The sequence below is a fragment of the Cervus elaphus genome, chromosome 13 (genome assembly GCF_910594005.1).
Source record: "Cervus elaphus chromosome 13, mCerEla1.1, whole genome shotgun sequence".
Taxonomy (NCBI): Eukaryota; Metazoa; Chordata; class Mammalia; order Artiodactyla; family Cervidae; genus Cervus; species Cervus elaphus.
Genome location: NC_057827.1, coordinates 60,537,739 through 60,558,882, shown reverse-complemented (window position 1 = coordinate 60,558,882; position 21,144 = coordinate 60,537,739). Strand labels below are relative to the sequence as shown.

The 21,144-nt window shown below is 52.2% G+C and overlaps 1 protein-coding gene across 2 annotated transcripts in view; it reads left to right on the top strand.

The window, feature by feature from the left end:
• The window catches only part of ASB2 (ankyrin repeat and SOCS box containing 2), a 47,867-nt gene that overhangs the window by 24,030 nt on the left and 2,693 nt on the right, over window positions 1–21,144 (top strand). For both annotated transcript variants that reach the window (XM_043921485.1, XM_043921486.1), the window contains 6 exons: window positions 1,734–1,900; window positions 2,744–2,899; window positions 5,141–5,386; window positions 9,126–9,297; window positions 16,162–16,726; window positions 17,938–18,091. In XM_043921485.1, coding sequence (XP_043777420.1) covers window positions 1,734–1,900; window positions 2,744–2,899; window positions 5,141–5,386; window positions 9,126–9,297; window positions 16,162–16,726; window positions 17,938–18,091 — 1,460 coding nt within the window. The remainder of the gene's footprint in view (window positions 1–1,733; window positions 1,901–2,743; window positions 2,900–5,140; window positions 5,387–9,125; window positions 9,298–16,161; window positions 16,727–17,937; window positions 18,092–21,144) is intronic.

Sequence of the window (21,144 nt, the reverse complement as noted above, 5' to 3'; positions counted from 1 at the left end):
TTTCACCTTAGCCCTGGAATCTTTGACGTTCACGAGTTTTAAATTGTGAAGGCTTCAGATGTATTTGTCCTCCAGGCATTTAAATCTTTTAGCAGCTAAAAGTTCTAGGGGTGAGGAGAAGGATCTGGAGTAAGGAAAAGGGTTGGGAAGACCCCAGAGAGATGCTCACTGTGAATAGTCCCACTCTGAGGGGTCTGTGCCTTCGTCTCAGTGCAAATAGGCCCTAAGGTGAAGGCATTTGGTAAACTCTGGAGCACTACGTGCAGGAAAGGTGTTTAATTATCATTAAAAACTCCCATGGGGCTGGTTATCCATCACTTTGGAGGCCAGCGCTGGATGCCCGAATCCTCTGGTACAATGGTCTTGGTGCAGTAGCCGCAGGCACTGGAAGCGGCAGGGACAGAGGGGTGCAGCAGTGAATGAGCTTGCCATGTTTTTAGTAGAGTTTCCCTCTGTGGTACCCAACTCAGAGGTAAAGATGTAGAAACGCTCCAAGTTCAGGGGGCTCACAAGGGTATGGAACACAGGCAAGGCCTGATCCAGAGCCCCCATATTTATTTTCATAGGTTGATTTGCCTCCAAATAGGGCTTTCCCGATAGCCAGTTGATAGAGCATCTGCCTGCAATGCAGGAGACCCCGATTCGATTCCTGGGTTGGGAAGGCCCCCTGGAGAAAGGAGAGGCTACCCACTCCAGTATCTTTGGGCTTCCCTTGTGGCTCAGCTGGTAAAGAATCTGCCTGCAATGAGGGAGACCTGGGTTTGATCCCTGGGTTGGGAAGATCCCCTGGAGAAGGGAAAGGCTACCCACGCCAGTATTCTGGCCTGGAGAATTCCATGGACTGTGTGATCCATGGGGTTGCAGTCAAACACGACTGAGCGACTTTCACTTTCACTTTCATGCCTCCAAATGCTCAGAGGAAATCACTGCAAAGTTGTTTTGAATGAGATGCAAATAAAATTCCCAAAGAAACAAGCAAAAATCTAACAAGGAAGAAACTGTTTTTTGGGAAATAGAAGAGATGAAGGAGTGAAAGAATTAGGGGTTTGTTTTGTTGGGTTGGTTTTTTGTTAGTTTGCTTGGTGAGATTTTAGTTCCCTGAACAAGGACTGAACCTGTGTCCCTTGCAGTGGAAGGGCAGAGCACTAACCACTGGACCCTAGAGAATTCCCTGTTACGGTTCTTAAATTCTGAATTCTTCCTCCTCCCTCCCTCCCATCCTTCTATATTCTTTCTTGCTCTTTCTTTCAAGCAGCAAATATTTATTAAGCACCTGTTATGGACCAGCTGCTGAACTGGGCCCTGGGAATCAAATCATGAGGGATAAAAGAAAGACACAGGCCCTATGGTCTTGAAGCTCACAGTCCAGTGAAGGAGACAGAGAGATGGTGGGCGAATGATCAAAGACATGTAAAGGCCAGTGATGAGTCGACGGCTTATGACCGGAGGCAGGGAGAGGCTGACACGGGCGGGCAGGCCAAGGAAGCCGTGATGGGGCTGAGAGCTGGAGGGGCCAAGGTCAGGCCTGAGGTCGGGGCAGGCTTCCCAGGGCTCGCCCGTGGGGGTTAGGAAGGATTATTCTCCTCATCGAGAGGACACGGCTGCAGGGGCTGAGCACCGGTCCCAGAGCAGCGGGGACAAGCAGGGCTGTGTGATCCCACGGCCAACCCCGCTCCCAGCCCTGCCTCCGTCCGCCCCGGTCCTGAGGAATGACCTGCCCCTTGCTCTGACAGGCCCGTGGACCCTGTGCTAAAGGCCATCAAGGAGGGTGATGAAGAGGCCTTGACGGCTATGATCAAGGCGGGCAAGAACCTCTCAGAACCCAACAAGGAGGGCTGGCTGCCGCTGCACGAGGCGGCCTACTACGGCCAGCTGAACTGCCTGAAGGCCCTGCACCGAGGTGAGGCGGCGGGTCGGGCTGCGGCCACAGGTGGGACTGGGCCCCATGGGTGGTGGCACTTTCCCTCTGGAGCTTCGGCCCACAACAACCGTGGTGACCGGGGGCAAGGCCAAGGTACCACCCCGCCTTGCAGAGTTAAAGTCAGCACAATGGAAGGGAAGACGTGACGTGTGCCCTGCCTCCCCAGCTGCGCCCTTCCCACCCCATCCTGCCACCTCTCCAGCCCTCCAGGACAGGAGAGTCTAATTCCTAGAAGAGGATTGAGGGAGGGCTGACTTCTCAGAGCGCCACTGCCAGCTTGTCCCAGAATGTTCCAGGGGCTGATCTGGTGTGGAAAATACCGCAGCTGTGCCTGGGCCCTGCCAAGGCCATCTCCAACAGCTGTGAGATCCTGGGCAACTCAGGCCTCCTCTCTGGAGCCTTGACTTTCCCCCAGGCTAGATGTGGGTGGGGAACACCTGCAGGCAGGACCTACCTGTGCCCTCAGGTATCCAGAAAGGGACCCCAGGCAGCCCACCACACACCAGGGCAGAAAGAGCAGCAGTGGCTGGTGGGAGTGTGAGGGAAGCCTGGGTTCATTCAGAGAAGGAAGGGATTCAATCAGGGAAGACTTCCCAGAGGAGGTGGCATCTGAGCTGGATTAATATGACTGGGAAGCTGAAACAGCCCTGTTGAAAGTGGCTGAATACAGGACCAAGAGGAAGAAGGCAGTCTGGATGGTAAATTCAGGCAGAGGCCACACGTGTCTGTCCTCAGAATGGGAGGAAAGCAGGACCAACTCTGTGTTGGAGGGAGAGATGGGTATCTTCCTCCTTCACGAATGTCCTGATCTGTCCTCCACAGCATACCCGGCAGTCATCGACCAGCGCACCCTGCAGGAGGAAACGGCCCTTTACCTGGCGACCTGCAGGGGACACGTGGACTGCCTCCAGTTCCTGCTCCAGGCTGGCGCCGAGCCCGACATCTCCAACAAGTCCCGAGAGACACCGCTCTACAAAGGTGAGCCCAGGGGCATGGGCGTCCCCCAGGAAAGGTCCAGAGACTGAGTGGGCTATCAGGAGGATTTGCTTGCAAAGTGTACAACCCTCCCACCGGGGTACAGCCTCGTTCAGGTGTATAACTTACAAAACTGAACCATTCATTTGTGCATGTATTCAGGCAATATTTCCCAAGTTCTCCCATGGGCCTGGCACACTGAGGACTCAGAAATGAAAAGATATGGTCCATGCCCGTGTGATCGTCCAGTCTGGTAGACGCTGATTCACAGACGATATACACTGATTCTCAGTCAGCTACTGGCAATGAAGAGATTGACACGAGGGAGCCTGGGGGAGGGACTGGGATGTGGGGAGGGCACCCCCACAGGAGCGGGTCCCAGAGCTGAGCCTGAACAGGAGGGATTCACCGGCTGGACGATCAAGGGGAACAGCATAAGCAAAAGTGAAGAGGCATGAGAGGGAATTTGTTGCTCCTGGATTTTTGAGAAAATGAAAACCTCCAATTTACTCCACATGTCATCCAAGGACAGTCACTGGCTGCCCTAGCAGTGCCCAGAGTCAAAATCCGAATAATCATAACAGCTGGCAATTATCAAGGGTTTACTATACACCAGGCTCTGTTCTTTTTTCTAACCCTCACATCCATCCAAAGATGAAGCAAGCACTGCTAGCTTCCCCAGTTTACAGATGAGGCCTTAAGGCACAGAGAGCAGACAGGAGGCACCCAGGATCACACAGCCAGGAAGGGCAGACCTGGGATCTAACTCTGAGGGCTGGATGCCAGCATCACGCTCTGAACTCCTCCACTCTTGGGTGTCTAGTTTATGCCTACGCACGTAAACAATCAGCTTCGGGTCTTGCAAAAAGGACAGGAGCTCTACACTTTGAAAAACTACAGAAATTCCCAATTCCCCGTGTGGCTGGTCTCCAGCTCCTGGAATATCCCATCGGCAGCAGGAACCGGGTCCACTGCAGACCTGCGGTGGAAGTGTCTTCCTTAGAACTCATGTCCCCCTGGGCACCGGAGCCATCACGCAGAACCCCAGCTGACCCAGAGAGAGCTCCTAGGATGCTGAGTGACTCACAGCTGAAGCCTGAGCCCTGATCCTGCATGAGCTCCACCCTAGAGCCTTCGTACCTTGCCCCACTCCACTCTCCCGCAGCATCCTCTCGGGAAGGTTTCGTCACCTGTGCTTTACAGGTGAACAGCCCAAGGCTTGGAGAAGCTGTGAGCTTTGTTGAGGGTCCTGTTTGAAACGTTACACAGGCAGCCCCTCTTCCTTCTTGTGTATGCATGCTCAGTTTCTCAATCGTGTCTGATTCTTTGCGACCCCATGGACTGTCACCCACCAGGCCCATGGGATTTTCCAGGCAAGAATACTGGAATGGGCTGCCATTCGCTACTTCAGGGAATCTTCCCAACCCAGGGATCAAACCTGTGTCTCCTGCATCTGCGGGCAGATTCTTTATCACTGAGCCACCTGGGAAGCCCCCCTTCCTACTCCCCTCCTCCCTAACTGAGGAAGCGTCCAGGGGTGGTTAATTTGGACAAGTTCTCGGTCTCCCTTGGAACAGCTCTGCCAGCACTGAGGCTACATTTAGAGTCCAGAGCCAGATAAGACTTAAAAGGGAGGTTTGAGCGGTTGAGAAAGACTTCATGAGCTGCACTCAGAAGACAAATTTTAACTGAGTAGCCTTTGAGGAAGTGTTTTGAGCAGATATATGACACTGCCCTCCTCTTCTGGCCTCGCGGAGGACTGAAGCAGGTAACACTGGAAAGGGAGATGAGTTAGGAGCATTCTGGAACCTTCCAGGGGACAGAGACTCCAGACCCGATTACCTGGATTTGAATCCCAGTTCTGTCACTTACTGTGTGACCCTGGGCAAGTCACTTAATTCCTCTGTGCCTCACTGTCCTCCTCTGTGAAAAGGGATAACACAACATCCTTTAAGGGTATTTGGGAGAACTAAATTAATCACATGAAATGCTTAGAATAGAATGCAGGTGCATAAACAGTGCTATACACACATCCGGATATTATTGCTGATTACTATTACTTTAGTGCATATCCTAGGTTTAGTGAAGGGATGGAACTTACTGCTGACTCAGGAGATATTTGTTGCGTGAATTTACTTCTGGCTGATGAATGAATGGTTGGATGGACAAATGAATGAATGAAGGCGCAGCTGACCAGGGCCTGCCAGGGGCCCCGCTGACCATCTTGCTTCTTGCTGGGCACAGCCTGTGAGCGCAAGAACGTGGAGGCAGTGAGGATTCTGGTGCAGTACAAGGCGGACACCAACCACCGCTGTAACCGAGGCTGGACGGCTCTGCACGAGTCTGTTGCTCGCAATGATCTGGAGGTCATGGAGATCCTGGTGAGCGGAGGCGCCAAGGTGGAAGCCAAGAATGCCTATGGCATCACCCCCTTGTTTGTGGCCGCCCAGAGTGGGCAGCTGGAGGCACTGAGATTCCTGGCCAAACACCGTGAGTACTAAGGTCCCTGGGTCGTGGAGTTCCCAAGAGGACCTCAGATTAAGTCTAAGGGAAAGCAAGTTTAGGTGTCATCTATGGACATACTCTGATTGAGTGACAGCATCTTCTGGGAGTGTTGTCTTAAGAAGGATTCTGAGGTTGTGCCTAGGCTCGGCTGGAAACAAGTTGAGATCCACCAGTGGTGCCTGCAATTAGGCACACACTTGGAGGGGCGTGGTACACGTGCCCCGTGTTAGCCTTCTCTCACCTGGTCCAACATCCTCATTTATAAAATGAGGAATCTGAGGCCCAGAAAGAGGAAGTGGCTTATCTATCTATAGTCACGCAGCAAATTACTTATAGACTAGCCAGAATCTTAGCCTCCGAACATCCCAACAATTTCTCTATCACAACACCCTTCAGGGCCAGAAGGAACTTCAGACAACATTTAGGTCACCTCCTCACTCTATATGGAGAAGGAAATGACAACCCACTCCAGTATTCTTGCTTGAAAATCCCATGGACAGAGGAACCTGGCAGGCTACAGTCCATGGGGTTGCAAAAGAGTCAGACACAACTTCAGGACTAAAGAACAACAACCCATTTTATAGGTGATGAAACCAAAGGCCAGGATGGGAAAGTGATTCGTCCAAGGTCACACAATAAATTAGTGGCAGAACTGGCATTTAGACCCTGGTCTTTGGACTCTTTGCCTCTTAAAAATCTTTGTTCACTTAATGGGATAAAATAAAACAACATTGCCTGAATTATTACATCCCAGTAACAGAAGACTCCAAGACAATGACAGATGTTCTTTTGGTTAAAAAGTTCATAATATTCTGATTTTCCCCAAGAACTCTTTTGATTTCTCTTCTCACTCCCATGGGAAGTGACCTTTCTGCTAGAGACAGACACCAGAAGCAAGCCAGACCTGGGGGCTGAGCTGGAATAATCTTTCAAGGACCTGCTGTGTGACAGGCACTGTGCTAGGCATGAACACAGAATAGGCCCAGGGGTTTTCTCTGTAGCCTAGGAGGTAGGGAGTGGAGGAGACTGAGGCTCAGAGAGATTAAATGATTGGACACAATCGAAGTCTGGATTCTGACTGCCATCATCTGACCCCAAACTGCATGCTCTTTGCACTCCACCACCCCGCTCCAGGGCTCGAGAATTTCCATCCTCGGACTTGGCCTGAATAAGCATCCATTTACTCAGCACGTGCCCAAGCTGTTGGGAAAACAGACCCAGGGCACATCCTTGCCGCTGGGGACAAATCTGGACTGACCAGCCAGAGGCCAAAGAGCACAGGCAGGGTCCTGGGAGCCAGGCAAGGAGGCTGGACAAAGGGCCAAGGGCTCAGCGGGTGAGAGGAACAGGCTAGCACTGAACATCTGCCCAGCTCTCCTGCTGACGCCCTGAGTCAGAGTCTGTTCCCACTGCGGGCTGAGTCCATTTGCAAATCCAAATATTTTTCTTGAGTGAGCGGGCGGCTTTGCTGGCGGGAGTCCAGGCTTTCAGGGAGCAAGTCTTCCAGAGCTCAGGGGTGTTGGAGCCACCCGCCAACTCTCCCTCGGGTGGAGGCAGGAGCAGTGCTTGCATCCCAGCCCCTTAGTCCTGGGGAGCTCGTATTTGCTGAGCACCCTCTCTGTGCCAGCCTCCAGGTAGGGAGGTTGTCTTAGTCCACTGAGGTGGCTATCACAGAATACCACAGACTGGATGGCTTAGAGGCAACAGAGGCTTATTTCTCACAGTTTTGGAGGCTGGGAAGTCCAGGATCAAGGTGCCGTTGGACTCAGGGTCCCATGAGAGCCTGTTTCTACCTCCTAGACATCCATCTTCTTGTTGTGTCCTCACATGGTGGAAGGGGCAAGGGAGCACTCTGGTCTCTTCTATTAGGGCACTAATCCCATTGACGAGGGCTCCACCCGCATAACCTAATCACCCCCAAAGGCTCTATCTCCCAACACCATCACACTGAGGATTAGGTTACATGTGAATCTGGGGGGGACATACATGCTTTTGTCTATAGCAGATATTTAATTCTATTATCTTACATAGATAACCTCACAGTAACCCTGGTTGCTAGGTACTATTTTTCTCAGTCAACAGATGAGAAAACTGAGGTTCCTAAATGCTGTTTGAGGCCATGGAGCTTGTAAAGCGTGAAGCAGAAACTTCAGCTGCTGTCTGTCATGAAAACCTGTGATATTTCCACTAGACCAGAAACCAGTCATCAAATATTAAAATTACCAGAGAGCTTGTGATAAGCTGACTGCCCAGAGGGGATCTGTGGTTTAACAGATACTACTGATTTCAGCCCTTGCTGATATTTCACTGCTATCTCAGTTCCATTTCCTATCAGAGTAGGGGCTGAGGAACAGACTGCACTTCTCTCTGCAGAGAAACCCCTGCCTTCTCTCTCCATCACCACCAGGAGATGGAGCAGATGTAGGAGACTGGGCTGAAGGGAGACCATCACCAGATTGATGCCTCCTCCTGGCAGCATGGTGTAGTGTTTCTTTCAGAGGAGACAAGAAGCTATGCCTGTTAGTAAATCCTCTCTTAATCCTTGAAATGGAAGGCATGCTGCATGCGTGTTCAGTCACTTCACTCGTCTCCAGTTCTTTGGGACCCCATGGACTGTAGCCCACCAGGTTCCTCTGTCCATGGGAGTCTCCAGGCAAGAATACTGGGGTGGGTTTCCATGCCCTCCTCCAGGGGATCTTCCCCACCCAGGGACTGAACCCGGATCTCCCACATTGCAGGCGGATTCTTTACCATCTGAGCCACCAGGCAGAGAAGAGCAAATAAATCCTAATTAATAAAGTTGTTGGGGGTTTTCTTTATGAGGAGGCTCTGTGCCCTCTTAGAATTGTGAGGGCCTTCCTCAGGGTAGGATCTGGATCATTGTAGGTGGAACGAGTGTTCGGAGCATTGTCTCTGCCATCAGAACATCTGCCAGGGCTTCTGCCATCAGACCATCTGGGTTCACATTTTGGCTCTTCCTTTATGACCTGCGGGATCTGGGGCCAGTTGCAGAGGTTCTCTGTACTTCAATGCAAGAGACATAAGAGATGCGGGTTCAATCACTGGGTCAGGAAGATCCCCTGGAAGAGGGCATGGCAAGGCACTCCAGTATTCTTGCTTGGAGAATCCCATGGACAGAGGAGCCAGGCAGACTACGGTCCATAGGGTCAGAAAGAGTTGGACATGACTGAAGCGCCTTAGCACACACACACACATGCGTGTTTCAGTGTTCTTGTCTGTAACATGGAGATAAAGTTGTTACTGATGGCATGGGGTTAGGATATGTTGTGGACTCAAAGAGACAGCACATGTACAGCTCCATGTTGTGTCTTAGCCGCTCAGTCGTGTCTGACTCTTTGTGACACTATGGACCATTGCCTGCCAGGCTCCATTATCCATGGAATTCCCCAGGCAAGAATACTGGAGTGGGTTGCCATTCCCCTCTTCAGGGGATCTTCCCCACCCAGGTCTCCTGAATTGCAGGCAAATTGTTTACCAAATAAGCGAGAGCCCAGCATAGAGCAAATGGTCTGTAAACCCCAGGGTCACTATGGCAGTTCAGGCTGGCGGCCCGGGGCCTCAGTGCAGCAGAAAGGAGCTGGGGGTCCTCCGGGTGATCCAATGTGTCAGGGTGGTTGCGGCAGCAGCGCCCAGCCCAAGGTGGGCGTTACATCAAGGACAGTGACCAGCCTGGTCACTCACCGATCCTCCTCTCCTTCTCCAGGCGCTGACATCAACACACAGGCCAGTGACAGCGCGTCCGCCCTCTACGAGGCCTGCAAGAACGGACACGAGGAGGTGGTGGAGTTTCTGCTGTCACAGGGAGCGGACGCCAATAAGACCAACAAGGACGGCATGCTCCCTCTGCACATCGCCTCCAAGAAGGGTAACTACAGGTCAGCAGGCCCCGCCCCAGCCCCGCCCCCAGCCCCAGCAGGCCCCGCCCCAGCCCCGCCCCCAGCCCCAGCAGGCCCCGCCCCCAGCCCCGCAGCTCCTCCCCTTGCCCCACCCATTCCTCCGAATGCCCCGCCCACTGGGGGGTAGGGAGGTCCCGGCGAGTTCAGGGCCCAGCGCACGATTTAGGTGGAAAAGTGGAACACCACCAAGCAGTTAGCAAGCTACAGTGAATGCTTACAACAATGGCAAGAACAACAATAATAGCAAACTCTTATGTGGCACTTACCAGCACTTTACATTGTAAACATATTTAATCCTTTTAACAACTCTACTTTTTTTTTAACAACTCTACTTTTCATAATTCCATTAACAGATCTACTGAGGTAGATATGATTACCTTCTTTTTTTTTTTTCCAAAATGAGGAAGCTGAGACACAGAGAGGTTGAGTGACTTGCCCAAGATCACTCAGCTTGTAAATGACAGGAGCTCACTTGTTCCGAATCTTATGTCTACCAGATTCCACACAGGAAGCCAGATAGGAATCCAGACCAGGGGATATTTCTGTTGGGGATGCGAAAATAATCTCTCAGGCAGTAAGCGAGGATGCAGGGAACATCTACGATAATACAAATAGTACCATTGGTATTAGCTAGTTTTTGTTGAGCGCTTACTATGTGTTAGGTACTTTGAAAGAGATGAAAGAAGCTAAAGCTCTCGGGGAGCAGTCTGGTGGGAGAGAAGATGCACGCAGGCACACGCACACAGAAACACGCTCATGAAAATGAAAAAGCACGCAGGGCTGAGCTGCATGGTGGTCCTCAAGACTAGAATGGGCTGGAAGCAGAGGTGTGCTAGACCTGGCTTGTGCAACTTCTGTGAGCTGATTGATCACCTTGGTAGTCTGAAATCGGCCTTGGTGAGAGTATTTACTTCGTGGAAACTGGTGACTGTTAGAAATTAGAGCCCCCTCCCTCCCCTGAAGAGCAAGCTATTAAACTTCGCCAGCACCACCACTAGTTGGAGGGTCAGGAGAGCCTTGCCCAGGGGGTGGAACTCCAGCTAACCGTGAAGGATGCGTAGGCCCAGTAATTTCCACTCGACCAGTGTTCCCTAAACTGAGCATTCACAGACTTTCCTCCTGTTTTTAGATGTCTATACCTTCACTTCTTAGTATGGTCCCTTAAAGACATTTTTATTTTAAATGAATTTATTTTCAAAAGGGAACATTTATCACATGATTAAATTGTTCATATTACCAATTTACAATTAATTAAAAAAAAAAACCCTTCTCACCTATAATCCCATCTCCTGTACCCCAGATGACACACTTCAGGAAATGCAGCCCTGTCCCCAACAGGGAGAATATTGTGCATGCTGGGGGGTGTGGGTGGTCTCCGCTCAGGGAGATAGGGGTGAGAATGACACTCTGGGGAATGGAATGGAGGAGATATGGGAGACAGAGCTGACCCTCAGGGCTCCAGGCCCTGCTTTGCAGGTACTCACACAAATGGCCAGACAAGGATGCCTCCCCGCCCCATCCATGCACACAGGACACCTTGCCTTCTCTGGGACGCATAGTAGGCTATGAGGCAGACAGATGTGGGTTTGAATTCCTACTGAGGCCTTGGGGAAATTGCTTAACCTTTCTGAGCCTCAATTCCCTCCTCTGTAAAATAGGAAGTAGTCACACTGCCTGGGGGGCGGGGCTGTTGTGGGGACTAGTGAAATGGATACACGTGTGTATAGAGCAGAAATAAAGAGCCCAGCAGAGTGCAGCATACAGTAGGTGCTCGCTGGGTCTATGTTCTCTCTCATGTAGGAAAGGTAAATTCCATCATTTTTCTGTGAAGCCAGTGGAAGGACAAAAGCAACTCAAGTCCGGCAGAGGTGACGGGCAAGAGAGCATCTCGCTCTTCAACTCCAGAAAGATCCAGCGGCAGTCAACAAACATGGTTTATCTTAGTCTGACTCTAGAAAGATCCAGAGGGAAAGAGAGAGAAGTCCACTGGCTCTCTGAACCTGCCTATACAGCATGGTCACTCTGGGCTATTTTTTAAATGACGCCTCCCAGACACACAAAACCAGAATCTCCAGGAGAGAAGGAGCCCATGCCTTTATCTTTGAAGAGCTCCCAGCCAACCAGATATAGCCCAGTCAGACCTTTAGGGGGATCACTGATATAATCCAAGCCTGATTTTGCAGAGGAGGGACCAGAGGTCAGAGATGGGAAGTGGCGTGCCAGAGCGTGGCAGAGCTGGGACTGTCACTTGGCATCCTTCAGTCACACCCGATGCCTTCAGGTGGGCCCAGGTGCCAGCAGTCTGGCCCCAGCTGGTGGAAAGTTTGAAGCAGCACTGGGCGTGCCTAAGGCTGGCCAGGGAGCAAGGCTGGGCCTCTCTGGAACCACCTATGTGAATGATGTATTCTCCCCAAAAGTCTCCTGCTTTAGACTCGTGCTGACCCCCAAAGCCATTTCTCTGGTTGTTCACCCTCCATTCTCCAATCCCAGGTTCCTCTGGACCCCAAGAGTGAGAGGGACCAGGCCGCAGTTTGAGGGTTGCCCTACAAAGGGGTAAAAGCAGGTTCCCAACAGCTTCTGTCACCTGTCAGGGCCCCCGGCCAGGCAAGGCCCCAGCGCTGCACTCGCCCCCGGGCATGTGGCATCTGGCCTTGTCCATGCCGTCTTTCCTTGGCTGCCCGGGGATCTGCTGTGACATTCTCTAGGCTTTCCACACTCAGCCGCCCGCCAGGACACCCTGCCTGTCCAGGGCATGGAAAGTGGCTCCAGCAGCTGGGGTCCATGTTCGCCAGATGGTGAATTCAGCGTATTTACTGCAGGGCGTGACATTTAGGTGTGGCTGAGAAAGAAGCCCCCAAGACCCCAAAGTCTTAGGCACCTCCAAGATAAACTTTTTTCTCAGTTTTCATTTCCAGTTTAGCAAAGGCAACTTTTGAGATTAAAACTCAGCACCAAGTGAAAGACAGTGAAGTCTCTCAGTCGTGTCCTGATTCTTTGGGACCCCGTGGGCTGTAGCCCGCCAGGCTCCTTCGTCCATGGGATTTTTGCAGGCGAGAATACTGGAGTGGTTTGCCATTTCCTTCTCTAGGGGATCTTCCCGACCCAGGAATCAAACCCAGGTCTCCCACACTGCAGGCAGACTCTTTACCATCTGAGCCACCAGGGAAGCTAGCACCAAAGATAGATTTATTAAGAAACTGTTGGTATTAGACAAGAGCAGATGGCCCAAGTTTCCTTTAAACTGAATTTAGAATAGCACTGCAACCACTGGCTCTCAACTTTGGCTACATGTTGGATCTCCGGCAAACTCTTAAACCCCTGAGGCTTGGGCCCCAGCCTCAGAGATCTCGTAAGCAATCTGGGTCGGGGTTGGGGCTGCAGATGATTTTATGAGGCATCCCAGGAGAGAACCAGTACCTTAGACTCAATTTTGTGGCTGACATATAACACTGACTTGCCTTTGGACCTTACTTCTGGCCCCCTCATTTTTAAATATACTTTCCCTTTTACTTCTAATTAATATTACCTTTGCAAGCCCCTTAAAACTCTTTCTGGGAAGACTGCTTCCCTGCTCTAGCTCCCAGGAAAAAAGCTGCAGACTTCCCCCCAGAGGGACCCTCATGGGCAGAAGTTCCACTGTGCCCTTGGGGACGCCTTCAGGCAGATTCTCCTCTGTGGAGTCTTTTCTGGCTCCACACAGCCTCAGAGGAGAGATAATCCCCCCAACACACACACACACACAGAGCTGGGTTGACACACCGCTGCCCAGTGTTACTGGGAGCAGAGCCATTTGTGGGCAGCTGGTTCCCTTGTGAAAGTCAAGTCCATGGTCAAATTTACACTGAATATTGGCAAAGGTCACACCACCATGACCTGGTGACCCAGGAGGCTGAGCTGGTGGGTGCAGCCTCCGTGCTGGGAAAAGAAGAGGCAGATGGGACACTGGGCCTCCCAGACACCAAAACTTGTACCGGGCAATGGGCACCTTTGCTCTCCACTTAAGTTGCATTTTGAGCTCCTATGGTCCCAGGACTTGCCTGTGGGAGAAGTGGGAAGGTCCCAGCCCTCATCCTCCTGCCTTCTTCCCACCAGCTGGGCTGGGAAAGGAACAGTGATGTGCAGTGGGGCCACCAACGCCTTCATTCTGCCTGGGCTTTGCCATCCACCTCCAGGCCAACCTCACTCTCTCCTCCCCCCACCCCCACATTTGGGTCTCAGTTTCACCCTCTGTAAAATGGGAAGCTGATCTCCAGGCCCCATGCAGCATGACACATTGACTCTCAGCTTGGCCACGTCCTCCAGAAGTGTACAACAATTAGATGATTTCACTGCTATTAAGAGGATGCTTCTGGGACCTAGGCTGCCTCCAGTCACGTTCCCACATTTCTGCCACTTTCCCTTGATTTGACAGGGGGCCACTGGAGACCAGCTGTGAACTGCCAGATATGAGCCCATCTGGCCAGCAGCCCCGGGCAGTCCCCCTTGCTGTTTTTCCCGTGGTTGGGCACGTTACGGCTGTTACAGAGCATTTGTCAGCGATGGCTGCGGTCCAGGGTGAGGCCCTGGCCCCGCCTTTGACCAGCACCTCTACAGAGCGAGGTCAGGCCTCCTAAGCCTGCACAAATAGAAATTAGGAGGCAATTAGCCCCCCTGGGTGTGTGAATTTCCTTTTGAGGTTTGAGAGGCAGATTTTAAGCAAACACAGCGTCACTAACCATTAATAATACTTTCCACCGAGATCCTAACAGGAGATCCCTGGCATCAGATTTCCAGGAAGCCAGAAGCCCGGGGAGCCCAAGTGCCAAGAGGCAGAGAGGCTTGGAAACAGGCTTGGTGCACCTGCTTGCCCTGCCGTGGTCACCTCCTCGAAGCCCACCCGAGGTCACCGGTCAGCAGGGGTTGGGGGAATTAGGGTCTGGAATCATGTCAGTGGCAAGAGCTTGGCAGGTGGCAGGGCTTTAGGGGAAGAGAGCAAACACAAGAGGTCAGGAGTCCTGGGGTCAAGCCCCAGAATGGCTTTATGGCCTTTGATCAGTCGCTTCATCTCTCTGAGCCCCCTCTGTTACAAAGAAGGCCGACAGACACAGTTGGGCAGCCCCACTGGGCTGCAGCGAAGGTAAAATGGGTCAGGCAAGTTAATGCATCATAAGGAATTCAAAGCCCTGTGACATAGCAGCTGTCACCTGACCACTAGCTACACAAGAAGGAGGGGAGTGGCTAAGAGTGTGCCTCTCACTCTAGGACAAGGGTCCCCAGCCTCCGGGATCTACTGCCTGATGATCTGAGACGGAGCTGATGCAATAACAATAGAAATAAAATGCACAATAAATAGAATACGCTTGAATCATTCTGAAACCAACCCCTCCATCCCCAGTCCATGGAAAAACTGTCTTCCATGAAGCTAGTCCCTGGCGCCAAAAAAGTTGGGGACTGCTGCGCTAGGGGTAATTAGACTCCCTGGGTTCAAATCCTGCCTCCATCACCTACTACTGGCTGTGTGTCCCAGGGCAAGTCACTTACCCTCTCTGGGTTTCTGTTTCCTCATCTGTAAGTGAGATTAATACTAGTACACACCTCATAGGGCTGTTGGGAGGATAATTATAATAGATTACTGTAGGTTGACTGCTGAGAACAACAGCACCTGATTCAACAGGAGAGACCACAGTCAGGACGGGCAGGAATCTGCCTCAGCCACAGCTGATCACCCTCTCCAGGCCATAGGCAGGGCAGCCTGCCTGGGAGAGGCTAGAATCAGCCTTCAGGGGAAGAGGCACTGAGACTCACCAGACAGGGGAGGCGACCTCATGTCACGGAGGGCTGACTGGGGCCTGGGGCAGGAGTGGTTGGGACAGACACGTGTGTCCCCTCCTGTTCCCCCAGAACCTGGTGGCTCCCCCAAGTCCTCGGGGCAGCAAAACAGAGATACAGCATAGCTCGGCCCTGGAGTCAGAGGAGGGGACAAGTCCTGGTTTGTGCCTCCCCACATATGGCCTGGGCAAGACCCCTAACATCACTGAGCATTGATTTTTCTCATCTGAAAAAAACTGGGAATGACGAGACATACTTGATGGGCTGTTGTGGAGATTAAACCAAATAATGCTTTAAGCCTTTGGACGGTGTCCGGGCACATAGTGAACCCTTGGATAGGGCTGTCCTCGCCCCCCAAGCCCCCACAGACCTAGGCAGGGCAGGGTCTAGCACCACTTCATCATATTTTCTCACTCTAGGTCTGGGGGCCTTCCAGTCAATTCCTCTAGAAAACTGAGCTGGGAGTGGGCAATCCCCCTTAGCCTGAAAGAAGTCAGCAAGAGATTCTTGAAACTTCAGTCCGGTCTGGCTGAGGTTTTTAAAGGGCTCAGACTTTGGAGGCTTGTGGCTCAGCTGGTAAAGAATCCGCCTGCAGTGTGGGAGACCTGGGTTCGAGCCCTGGGTTGGGAAGATCCCCTGGAGAAGGGAAAGGCTACTCACTCCAGTTATTCTGGCCTGGAGAATTCCATGGACTTTATAGTCCATGGGGTAGCAAAAGAGCCAGACACGACTTAGCGACTTTCACTTCGCACTAACTTTAGGGGTCCTGGGTTTGAAGCCCAGCTCCACTCGTTACCGGCTCTGAGGTTTTGAGAACGTGGTGGAAGCTCTCTGAGCCTCAGTTTCCCTGTCTGTAAAGTGGACCCCCTCTCCCTCAAGTGGTAATTGTTGAGACTGGCCGCCTCCACGGCGCCGCCTGCTGGTGGGCCCTGCCGCTCCCACGCAGTGGTTGCGAGCGGCCGAGCCTGGGCCCCCTCGGCGCCCCCTGCCGGCGGATCCGGTGCCGTGACCCGCGCGTGCCCGCCTCGCCCGCAGGATCGTGCAGATGCTGCTGCCGGTGACCAGCCGCACGCGCGTGCGCCGCAGCGGCATCAGCCCGCTGCACCTGGCGGCCGAGCGCAACAACGACGAGGTGCTCGAGGCCCTGCTTGGGGCGCGCTTCGACGTGAACGCGCCGCTGGCGCCCGAGCGCGCGCGCCTGTACGAGGACCGGCGCAGCTCGGCGCTCTACTTTGCGGTGGTCAACAACAACGTGTACGCCACCGAGCTGCTGCTGCTGGCCGGCGCCGACCCCAACCGCGACGTCATCAGCCCCCTGCTCGTGGCCATCCGACACGGCTGCCTGCGCACCATGCAGCTGCTGCTGGACCACGGCGCCAACATCGACGCCTACATCGCCACGCACCCCACCGCCTTCCCCGCCACCATCATGTTCGCCATGAAGTGCTTGTCGCTGCTCAAGTTCCTCATGGACCTCGGCTGCAACGGCGAGCCCTGCTTCTCCTGCCTGTACGGCAACGGCCCGCACCCGCCCGCCCCGCCGCCCTCCAACAGGTTCAATGATGCGCCCGCCTCGGACAAGGCGCCCAGCGCGGTCCAGGTAAGGGGGCGCGCCGCGGGGACTGCGGCCAGGGCCAGCGGGCTCCCGAGGCTGGGGGGACTGGTGGTTCGCCGGCTCTGGAGGCAGGGCGGACCCTCGGCAGGGTGGACTGCACTTGGGAGGCAGCTGGAGACGGTGGTGAACAGGATTTGGAAGCAGTGTGGACTAACGGTTAGTGCACTTTGGAGGGCGTGTGAGCTGGCGTTTAGCACCCTTTGGAGGCAGTGGAAACTCAGTGGTTAACATGCTTTAGAGGCAGCAGGACTTAGCGGTTCGCAGGAGCACTTGGGTCCACTGTATTAGGGGAGAGAACAGTTGGGCAGGCGATTGGTGGGGAACTCTGCAAAACTGAGGGGTTCACCACCCCCAGCAAACCTGCACCTGGAATATGATGGTGATGGACCAAGATCCGGGTAGAGGTGAGAGCAGGCCTCCTAGAAGAGCAGGTGAGCTGCAGAAAGTCAGTGACCCCAGAGGCAAGACCTGCCCATGGTGATGACTTAATAAGTCAAAGTCCAATGAACAGGAAGTTAGAGGCACTTCCCTAGTGGTCCAATGGCTAAGAATCCACCTTACACTGCAAGGGACACTGGTTCCATCCCTGGTCCCAGAAGATCCCACATACCACCGAGCAACTAAGCCTGTGAGTCGCAACTACGGAAGCCTGCGTGCCTAGACCCTGTGCAATGAGAGAAGCCAACACAGGGAGAAGCCTGCAGATGGCAATGAAGAGTAGCCCCCGCTTGCTGCAACTAGAGAAATCCTGCGTGCAGTGACAAAAACCCACCATAGGCAAAAAAAATAAATCTTTAAAAAGGAAGTTAGAAACACTCTTCTCTTAGTGATATTAACAATGGCTAATGGCATCACTTATGGGCCATCTTCTATGTGCAAAGAAGTTTATGTTTATTCTGCCTTAATTCTCATAAAAACCCCTTCAAGTGAGTGTCATATACCCATTTTCTAGACAAGGAGGTTGAGGCTTAGAGGGGCCCAAGCTGCCCACCTCCCATCTTTGGCAGCAGAGGCCTGTGTTGATGAGAGAGAGGTGTGGATCTGGAGAGCTTGATTCTACCCTGGGCACGCATGGTGTCTGTGCTCAGACGTGTCCCCTGCCCTCGCTGGCTGTAGGTTCCAACCTGTAGGATGAGCTTGCTGAGGCAGTGCTCTTGGTCCTGGGCGTCCCAGCGCTGGTGTGTGTTCTTTTTCAGTTCTGCGAGTTCCTGTCGGCCCCGGAAGTGAGCCGCTGGGCCGGGCCCATCATCGATGTCCTCTTGGACTACGTGGGCAACGTGCAGCTCTGCTCACGGCTGAAGGAGCATATTGACAGCTTCGAGGACTGGGCTGTCATCAAGGAGAAAGCAGGTACGGGCTGTCACTGCTGCTGCTGCTGGCAGATCCCCCTGCCTGACTCAGGCCCAGGACTCGGGGGCCTGTGACTGCTCCTGACATTTGATGAGCACCTTCTCATGCGAGGCTGTGAGCTGTGTGTCACATCCAGTGTCTCCGTGACTCCATTTGGTACATGAGGAGACTGACCCTCAGAGAGACTGTCACTTGGGCAAAATGTCTCATCACTAGTTAGTGGCAGAGCAGGGATTCAAATCGAGGTTTGATCCACTTAACCTTTCCAGAGTGTTTTAAACAAAAACCCCAGCTCCCCGGGGGGCGTAAGCTGTCCAGGTTTGTGGGCCACTGGGAAGCCGTGTGATGGGTGGAGGAGGGAGTGATGGGCTCAGGTACCTCAAACTGTAAAATGCACATGAAGCACCTGAGCATCCTGTTTAAAATGCAGAGTCTAGCCTGGCAGGTCTGGGGCGGGGCCTAAACGTGTACATTTCAACATGCTCCCAGGGCACCCCCAGAGCAGCACTGGTCTAGGAGGCAGGCCCCCAGAGCTCTGGAACCAGGGGCTTGCTGGGTGATCGTGGGCAGGACTCCCCTCTGGACCTTAGGGCCCGTGTCCAAACAGAGCAAGCTGGATGTGCTCAATGTCCAGCTCCTCCAGCTCTGCCAGCCTGGGATGTTTGCAGGTGGGATGTGCCCGGCGCAGTGAGGTGGGCTTTGGCCATGTTCCAACAGCTGTGTGCAGCGTAGATGAGGTGGCCTCGCTGAGTCAGGCCGGAAATCCGTCTAAGGAATTGTGGAGCTTGCCTGGGCAGGTGAGGCGTCAGAGCAGTTGAAGTTGGTGTTTTAGCTGATACTGAGGACATGCCTGTCCCCAGTAGGAGACCCAACTGCCCCGGAGTTTCCTCTGGGTCTGAAGGGCACAGTCCTGTCTCCGGCTGTTGGTCAGACCACGTAGCACAAAGGCTGACTCTCAGAAAGTTATTTTTATCTCACCACTGCTGCTGTTGTCCCCAGGTGAGAATGCTGCCTCATTACCTGTCCAGGTATCCCACAGCCCAGCGCCCAGTCTTGCCGAGTTCCTCCTTGATCCCGGGGCCCCTTTAAGTCTAAAACTTTCTGATAGGATTTTCCATTTGCACAAATGCCTGGGAGCACTGGAATTGAGGCCCTTGATAAAGTTACTGGGCAGGCGATGGAGGGGTGGGTGGAGAGAGAGACCCAGGCAGCGGGGGCTACACAGGGAGGAGGATGGTATTGACTTGCTTACTGGCTGGGAGCTCCAGATTCTCAATGAAACATTCATTGAATTCATAAATGGTTGCTGTCACTGGGACTGGCCACAAGAGGCCACTAGAGAGTAAAGCGGTTCTTGCTGAGAATCCCAACTCATTTTCTCCTGGACCTGCCCTGCCTGGGAAGGGTAACTTACAACTAAACTGTGTCCCCGGAGGAAAAAATTGCAGAACCCTTTATTGTGCTATGAACATTTATTAATAGGAAGAACAAAGAGTTCTTAACCAATACCTCTTTTGATTACTTTAAAGCCCGCCCTCCATCTGTGAAACACTTTCCCAGGTGCTTCTTCATTTAATGCTATTGTTGGTATCAGAGACTCCAAAGTAGGGGAAACCACTAGACCATTCAGGTATGACCTAAATCAAATCCCTTACGATTATACAGTGGAAGTGATAAGTAGATTCAGGGGATTAGATCTGATAGAGTGCCTGAAGAACCATGGACAGAGGTTCGTGACATTGTACAGGAGGCAGTGATCAAGACCATCCCCAAGAAAAAGAAATGCAAAAAGGCAAAATGGTTGTCTGAGGAGGCCTTACAAATAGCTGAGAAAAGAAGAGACACTAAAGGCAAAGGAGAAAAGGAAAGATATACCCATCTGAATGCAGAGTTCCAAAGAATAGCCAGGAGAGATAAGAAAGCCTTCCTCAGTGATCAATGCAAAGAAATAGAAGAAAACAATAGAATGGGAAAGACCAGAGATCTCTTCAAGAAAATTAGAGATACCAAGGGAACACTTCATGCAAAGATGGGCACAATAAAGGACGAAATAGTATGGACCCAACAGAGGCAGAAGATATTAAAAAGAGGTGGCAAGAATACACAAACAACACAAAAAAGATCTTCATGACCCAGATAATCATGATGGTGTGATCACTCACCTAGAGCCAGACATCCTGGAATGCTAAGTCAAGTGGGCCTTAGGAAGCATCACTATGAACAAAGCTAGTGGAGGTGATGGAATTCCAGCTGAGCTATTTCAAATCCTGAAAGATGTTGCTGTGAAAGTGCTGCACTCAATATGCCAGCAAATTTGGAAAGCTCCGCAGTGGCCACAGGACTGGAAAAGGTCAGTTTTCATTCCAATCCCAAAGAAAGGCAATGCCAAAGAATGCTCAAACTACCGCACAATTGCACTCATCTCACACGCTAGTAAAGTAATGCTCAAAATTTCTCCAAGCCAGGCTTCAGCAATACATGAACCATGAACTTCAAGATGTTCAAGCTGAATTTAGAAAAGGCAGAGGAACCAGAGATCAAATTGTCAACATCTGCTGGATCATTGAGAAAGCAAGAGAGTTCCAGAAAAACATCTATTTCTGCTTTATTGACTATGCCAAAGCCTCTGACTGTGTGGATCACAATAAACTGGAAAAGTCTTCAGGAGATGGGAATACCAGACGATCTGACCTGCCTCCTGAGAAATCTGAATGCAGGTCAAGAAGCAACATTCAGAACTGGACATGGCACAACAGACTGGTTACAAATAGGGAAAGGAGTATGTCAAGGTTGTATATTGTCACCCTGCTTATTTAACTTATATGCAGAGTATATCATGCAAAATGCCAGACTGGAAGAAGCACAGGCTGGAATCAAGATTACTGGGAGAAGTATCAATAACCCCAGTTAGGCAGATGACACCACCCTTATGGCAGAAAACGAAGAAGAACTAAAGAGCCTCTTGAAAGTGAAAGAGGAGAGTGAAAAAGTTGGCTTAAAACTCAGCATTCAGAAAACTAAGACCATGGCATCCGGTCCCATCACTTCATGGC